At 52.3% G+C, this 6,457-nt stretch overlaps 3 protein-coding genes across 7 annotated transcripts in view; 2 read left to right on the forward strand and 1 right to left on the reverse strand.

The window, feature by feature from the left end:
• Positions 1-780: 780 nt before the first annotated feature.
• Positions 781-3,616, reverse strand: PSENEN (presenilin enhancer, gamma-secretase subunit). Of its 3 annotated transcripts, XM_025368995.1 has the most exons (5): positions 3,044-3,616; positions 2,591-2,670; positions 2,300-2,456; positions 1,769-1,873; positions 785-1,583 (listed from the first exon to the last, which is right to left on the reverse strand). In XM_025368995.1, the coding sequence occupies exons 3-5, from the start codon at positions 2,358-2,360 to the stop codon at positions 1,444-1,446; spliced, it is 306 nt and encodes a 101-aa protein (XP_025224780.1). In that variant the 5' UTR covers positions 2,361-2,456; positions 2,591-2,670; positions 3,044-3,616; the 3' UTR covers positions 785-1,443. The 3 variants fall into 3 exon arrangements, with proteins under 3 accessions (XP_025224781.1, XP_025224780.1, XP_025224779.1); XM_025368996.1 differs by lacking the exon at positions 3,044-3,616 and having other exon boundaries at positions 781-1,583; positions 2,300-2,418; positions 2,591-2,714; XM_025368994.1 differs by having other exon boundaries at positions 2,591-3,616.
• On the forward strand, positions 2,888-5,703 carry U2AF1L4 (U2 small nuclear RNA auxiliary factor 1 like 4). Of its 2 annotated transcripts, none has more exons than XM_025368992.1 (6): positions 2,888-2,931; positions 3,067-3,154; positions 3,825-3,923; positions 4,101-4,175; positions 4,334-4,428; positions 5,423-5,703. In XM_025368992.1, exons 1-6 carry the CDS (start codon positions 2,888-2,890, stop codon positions 5,631-5,633), a joined length of 612 nt encoding a protein of 203 aa, XP_025224777.1. In that variant the 3' UTR covers positions 5,634-5,703. The 2 variants fall into 2 exon arrangements, with proteins under 2 accessions (XP_025224777.1, XP_025224778.1); XM_025368993.1 differs by having other exon boundaries at positions 4,101-4,234; positions 4,335-4,429; positions 5,424-5,697.
• Positions 5,704-5,790: 87 nt separating this feature from the next.
• Positions 5,791-6,457, forward strand: part of IGFLR1 (IGF like family receptor 1) — a 4,383-nt gene continuing 3,716 nt past the window's right edge. For both annotated transcript variants that reach the window (XM_025368210.1, XM_025368214.1), the window contains exon 1: positions 5,791-5,840. The gene's annotated coding sequence lies outside the window, so the exon portion shown is untranslated. The remainder of the gene's footprint in view (positions 5,841-6,457) is intronic.

Below are 6,457 nucleotides of genomic sequence, written 5' to 3' on the forward strand. Positions count from 1 at the left end.
CCGGGACTTGTAGTGTTAGAAGGGTTGAGCAACACCAATTTAGCTCTTTACCATATTTAACCAACCGTTGGAGTCCCTTCATCCCTAAGAGGAAGACTAATGTAAAATAACGTTGGGTTCCCTCTCACTGAGCATTCTCTAGGTGACAGGTACCAGTTAATCTCTTTGCAGGTACAACTTCATTTTGCAAATATTTATTAGTATGCCGGGCACTCTTCTAGGCATTGGGGACACCTTGAGGAACAGAACAGACAAAAATCCCTGCCCTAATAGGGCTTATCTTTTAAAGGATGGAAGATAAACAGTAAACAAGTAAAACATTCTAAGTGAAATGTAATAAGAGAAAGAATATAGTCTGGGCGGGGCACGGTGGCCCACACCTGTAAGTATCAGCCCTTTGGGAGGCCGAGGCGGGCAGATCACCTGCGACCAGGAGTTCGAGACCAGCCTGGCCAACATGGTGAAACCCCGTCTCTACCAAAAATACAAAAATTAGCCGGGACTGATGGCATGCCCCTGTAATTCCAGCTACTCCAGAGGCTGAGGCAGGAGAATCGCTTGAACCCGGGAGGCGTAGGTTGCAGTGAGCTGAGATCGCACTTCTGCACTCCAGCCTGAGTGACAGAGCAAGACTCCATCTCGAAAAACAGACAACAACAAATCCCCAGCCCCCCACCAAAAAATAAAAACCCACAAAAAAAGTGTAGCCTTAAACGGACATAGGAATATCAAGGTGGTGATTGAATTTTAAATAAGATGGATGGTCAAGGAAGGATTCTCTGAGAAAGCTCTTGACTATTTTTATTTTTGCAGACAACACTTCCTTCAGAAAACGGGAAACTTGGATTTATCACACATCTTGGTCCAAATAAATCCTAGGAGGTAGCATTGTGATCTACACTTCTGATGAGAATATTGAAGCCCACAGTAGGAAAGTTATGTTTTTGAATTCACGACTACCAGTACAGGGTAACAGCCCCTAGAAATGGAAGCACTAGACCAATTGTACCACTGCATTCCAGCCTGGGCAACAGAGCAAGACTGTCTCAAAAAAAAAAAAAAAAAAGAAAAGAAAAAGAAACGGAAGCACTATTCCTTTCTTAGTTCCTCATCTAATAGTTTCCTGAGCAGGAAAGTTCCTAGTTCAGAAGATTATGAGTAGTATTTACTGTAAAAAATGTACATCATGTCTAAATACTAAGCCTGGCACAAAGCACTCAACAAATGTTTTTAAATATTAATAATCATTTATGCCTCAACCTCTAAAAGATCCCAGGAAGTCAGTATCGAAAGTTAGGGTCCTTTATTGGGTGATGTCAGCAGAGAACGGGGGAGATGAAAACAAGTCTTAGGAGTTTGAGAAGGGGCTCCCAGGACAGGCTCCTCTACTCTAAGGAGCCTGTCCTGGGAGAATGAGCAGGGTTCCAGTCTGTGCAGAAGTTGTCAGGGGGTGCCCAGAGGTATGGTGAAGGAGAGGTAGTCCCCAAGGGCACCCCAGCGGGGCCGGTAGATCTGGAAGATGGTGATCCAGGAGGTGAGCACTATCACCCAGAAGAGGAAGCCCACAGCTGAGCGCCAGACATCTGTCATGGGAAACAGAAGTGGGAAGGGTTGGCCTCCTGCTGCTCTCCAGACTTCCCTAGACCAGCCTTCCCTTCTCACCCAGAGCCCCAAAATTCTGGATCCTCCATTGTCCCTTCCCACCAAGACTCCCCCGCTTCCCCCTCTCCCCAGCCACTGGCCTCCCTCCTCTGTACTCTGGACTCACAGCCTTTGATTTGGCTCTGTTCTGTGTAGGCTGGGACAAGGAAGGCCTCTCGGAAGAACCAGAAGATGTTGACCAACCAGAGAAAAGGCAGGAAAGCAAACCCACCTAGGGAGAAAGAAAAAAAAACCACACAAACCCTAAAACCTCATAAGGCAATGAAGATCTCCAACTCCCACCCAGATCTATTTGGAAGAAACTCTCCCACACTCAAGTTCAAATGGAGATTTCTGCTGTCAGGGACTCAGGAATCTGCCTCCTCTTTGGGATCCAGCAATCTGATTCCTCAACCATCTCTTTCGCTGGACCCAAGAGTCCAGGCCCTCAATCCCCCTCCTCTCTTGGGATCCAGAAACTGAGGCCCCAGCTTCCTCATTCCTCAGGACCCAGGCCCTCCCCGCTCAAATCCAGGAGTTGGCGTTCACAGGTGCTTCATCTCTTAGACTCACGAATCCAGGCCCCGAGGCCCTCTTCCCTCGGGTGCTCTAGTCCAGTCCCCTCTCTTTTCCTGGGACCCTAGTGATCTGCCCTTACCCAGGTAGTACTTCCGGCACAGGTTCAACTTCTCCTCATTGGACACTCGCTCCAGGTTCATAGCTGCGCTGGGGCCGGGTCGTCCCAAGGGTCTGCGGGGCAAGACCCAAGCCTTGACCCTAAGTAACAGATGCAAGGATCACGAACAACCACGCCCCTATTACAACAAATCAGAGATAAATGTAAAGGTGGGTTTGCTAAAAGCAGAGCATCCCCGCCCCCACTAGCAAGCTGGCTGGATTAAAGAGCTCTTTATATTTACTAGGGTGGGCGAAACGACCCCCAACTTACTGGGAGAGCTCACTTCCTCCGGCTGGGATGCCTTAGCCACTTTCAGTTACGGACGTATGCGCAAGATGCCCCAGGTTTCCCTGGAGATTGTAGTCTTCTTTGGGCGAGGCAACACTGAACGCATGCGCCGTTGAGAGAATTCCTGCCGGGGAGTCGCGCGTCTCCCACGCGCAAGCGCCCTGGGGCGTTTCCGAGAGCTTGGTAAGCGCCTGGAGGGGGCAACGAACTACACTTCCCAGCGCTCCTAAGCAACGGAAGTGATGTAAGAGCAGCCAGAACTGGAGGGCTTGGGTAAAAATGGGTGACTATTTAGCTTCGATATGCGGAACTGAGAAGGACAAGTGAGAACGGGCGCTGGGAGTGGACTCTCGGGGGGTCGAGGCCGGGGTACTGGGGTCCTGGGTGGTGGGGCGGTGTTTCTGGGGTGTCCCGCCTCCCCAGCCCTCGGTTCACCTCTGTCTTTGCACCTCTTCCAGGGTTAACTGCTCTTTTTACTTTAAGATCGGGGCCTGCCGGCACGGAGACCGGTGCTCCCGGCTTCACAACAAGCCGACATTCAGCCAGGTGAGACCCGGCACGGAGCTTCTGGAGTTAACGCCTCCTTGGCCCTTCCTCTTCTGGGGCCGTAGTCACCATGTCCCGCCTATTCCGAGTTCCTGAGGCCCACCCTACCGCCCGGCTTTTTTTCTGATTGGACCTTTCTGCAGGCTCCTCCCACCAGTCTTCCTGCCCGTCTCCTGGGAACTTGGTCGCGCCCCCCTGCGTACATCCTACACACCGCGGCTGTTCGTCCTTGTCAGTCCCCTCCATCCCGTTTCTGGTTTCTTAGAGGAAAAGGATCGCCGATGCACTCACCATGCTTAGGCTGGGGTGCAAGGTTCCACCCCCAACCTTCATGCCTCACTCTCTTTGCATGGAGCCCTGCCCTCTGAGCTCAGACCCCGCCCCTTTTAAATTCTGTGCAGACCATAGTGCTGCTCAACCTGTACCGGAATCCACAGAATACAGCCCAAACTGCAGACGGATCACACTGTGAGTAAGGGACCAGGCCTGGGGGCAAGGTGAATAGTCCCCAGTAGGCTACGCCCTGATTCCACCCTACCCCCCTCCCCCAGGTCATGTGAGCGACGTGGAGGTGCAGGAGCACTATGATAGCTTCTTCGAGGTGAGGGTTGGCAGGGGTAGGTTGGGTTTCTTGTGGGAGCTCAGCTGAGTTCCTCTCCGTCTTCCACAGGAGATGTTCACAGAATTGCAGGAGAAGTATGGGGAGATTGAAGAGATGAATGTGTGCGACAACCTTGGGGACCACCTCGTGGGCAACGTCTATGTCAAGGTGCTTGCTGTCCCCCACTTAGGGCCCAGAGGTGGAGGCATTTCAATGCCTGATGGTGGCCACTGAAGGCTCTCAGCTTGAAGTTCATCACTAAATCCAGTCCAGCCCCAGAGCTGCTAATGAGTACCCTGAAGATCTCTGAGTTCTCCTGCTGACCCCGACTGACATTTCCTGCAGTCCCGGCGGGAAGAGGATGCAGAGCGGGCCGTGGCTGAACTCAATAACCGCTGGTTCAATGGGCAGGCTGTGCACGCTGAACTGTCTCCTGTCACTGACTTTTGGGAGTCATGCTGTCGCCAGTATGAGATGGGGTATGGTAGTTCAAGGGTGGGATGGGCACTTGGAATCCCAGACTTTGAATGTGTGGTAGGGACTGTCAGTGACAATGGCCTCCTCCATCTCTCTATGCAGGGAATGTACCCGAGGTGGCTTCTGCAACTTCATGCATCTGCGGCCCATTTCCCAGAACCTCCGGAGGCAGCTCTATGGGCGGGGACCCAGGCGCAGGTACCTCAGGACCAGCCTGCTATGTCTCCTCATGTCCTAAGGCCCCTATATCCTCAGATGAGCCTGACCCTAAGCCCTAGTAACAAGGTTCCTGAGACTCTTTTTTTTTTTTTTTTTTTTTTTTTTTTTGAGATGGAGACTCGCTCTGTCGCCCGGCCTGGAGTGCAGTGGCACGATCTTGGCTCACTGCAACCTCTGCCTCCCAGGTTCAAGCAATTCTCTGCCTCAGCCTCCCAAGTAGCTGGGATTACAGGTGCCTGCCACCATGCCTATCTAATTTTTGTATTTTTAGTAGAGACGGGGTTTCACCATCTTGGCCAGGCTGGTCTGAACTCCTAACCTCGTGATCCACCTGCCTCACTCTCCCAAAGTGCTGGGATTACAGGTGTGAGCCACCACTCCTGGCTGACTCTTTTTTTTTTTTTTTTTTTTTTGAGACGGAGTTTTGTTCTTCTTCCCTAGGCTGGAGTGCAAAGGCACGGTCTCGGCTCACTGCAACCTCTGCCTCCCAGGTTCAAGCAATTCCCCTTTCTCAGCCTTCCAAGTAGCTGGGATTACAGGTGCCCACCACCACGCCTGGCTAATTTTTGTATTTTTAGTAGAGACGGGGTTTCACCATGTTGGCCAGGCTGGTCTCGAACTCCTGACCTCAGGTAATCCACCCATCTTGGCCTCCCAAAGTGTGGGGATTACAGGCATGAGCCACCGCGCCTGGTCATTCCCAAGACTCTTACACCCTAAGAGTAGCTCTGAGTCCCATCTGGAGACCAGTACCTAAGTCCCAATCCCCAAACCAGCCTGAACCCCTAATCCACGACTAGCCTGGCCTGATACTGGCCACTGAGTACCCCGATGCTGGCCACTGAGGCCATGTCTTAGAACTCTAGTTATTTCAGCACCCTCCTGCCTCATCCCAGAGCAGAGAGGCAGGCCTGCAGGATCTCTGCACCACTCCTCAGCATTCTAACCTAACTCTCAACACTCCTATTCCTGGGTCACCCCCAAGGTTCCATACTAGCCACTGTCCCCAAGAGGGGAACCGTTGGCGTTCCCCTGATCACCGGCATGGCCGCTTCTGAGACCCTGGCCCCCTTACCCTCTTACCCTTCACCCCGGACAGGGACAAATATTTCTGGCAGGACCTCTCCTCAAAGCCCCCTTCACTCTCCTGGCCCATCTTTCCCAGGCTCCCGGGCTCCATAATGTAATCTGTTCAGCATGGAGACTTTCTTCTACCGCCCTTGTCTTAATAAAGCTCCGTGTTTTGCTTCGGTATCAACTTGCTTTTGCTGTGGTTTGGCATTTCCCTCCACCCACACATGTGACGAAAAGGGGAAACAAGACTGGGTCCCGGCCACAACTTCAGCTGAGGAACTTGGCACGGGCAGCTTGGGACCCAGGACCCTAACGGTACTGGTAGGGTGGGGACACCTTTGTGCTGAAAACCTTACCACCTCCATCTGAGGCTTATTCAAGGGGGAGAGACCTGGTTGTGGCAGGTGGGAGGAGTCCTAGCCCCAAGGAGATGAGGATTGGAAGGTGAGGTGAGGTGAGGTGAGGTGAGGTGCTGGGAGGTGGTCTCAGTCAGTACAGGGCTGTCTCCTCCGTCCCTGCCAAATTGAGATGGGAGTAATGCCTTACACTTAAACATTGAGTTTACTATATGTGAGGTGCTATTTCCAGCACTTTAGCTTGTTTGTTTTGTTTTGTTTAAAGAGTTTCACTCTTGGCCGGGCGCGGTGGCTCAAGCCTGTAATCCCAGCACTTTGGGAGGCTGAGATGGGCGGATCACAAGGTCAGGAGATCGAGACCATCCTGGCTAACATAGTGAAACCCCGTCTCTACTAAAAAATACATAAAACTAGCCAGGCGAGGTGGCGGGCGCCTGTAGTTCCAGCTACTCAGGAGGCTGAGGCAGGAGAATGGCGTGAACCCGGGAGGGGGAGCTTGCAGTGAGCTGAGATCCGGCCACTGCATTCCAGCCTGGGCGACACAGCAAGACTCCGTCTCAAAAAAAAAAAAAAAAA

Source organism: Theropithecus gelada, chromosome 19 (genome assembly GCF_003255815.1).
Source record: "Theropithecus gelada isolate Dixy chromosome 19, Tgel_1.0, whole genome shotgun sequence".
Classification (NCBI taxonomy): domain Eukaryota; kingdom Metazoa; phylum Chordata; class Mammalia; order Primates; family Cercopithecidae; genus Theropithecus; species Theropithecus gelada.

Coding starts and splice junctions, on each gene's coding strand:
- U2AF1L4 (XM_025368992.1), top strand. CDS start 2,888: ATGGGTGACTATTTAGCTTCGATATGCGGAACTGAGAAGGACAA. Junction 4,176..4,333: donor TCAATGGGCAGGCTGTGCAC/GCTGAACTGTCT, acceptor TCTCTCTATGCA/GGGAATGTACCCGAGGTGGC. Junction 4,429..5,422: donor ATGGGCGGGGACCCAGGCGC/AGGTACCTCAGG, acceptor ACTCCTATTCCT/GGGTCACCCCCAAGGTTCCA.
- PSENEN (XM_025368996.1), bottom strand. CDS start 2,360: ATGAACCTGGAGCGAGTGTCCAATGAGGAGAAGTTGAACCTGTGCCGG. Junction 1,874..2,299: donor GTGCCGGAAGTACTACCTGG/GTAAGGGCAGAT, acceptor CTTTCTCCCTAG/GTGGGTTTGCTTTCCTGCCT. Junction 1,584..1,768: donor ACAGAGCCAAATCAAAGGCT/GTGAGTCCAGAG, acceptor TTCCCATGACAG/ATGTCTGGCGCTCAGCTGTG.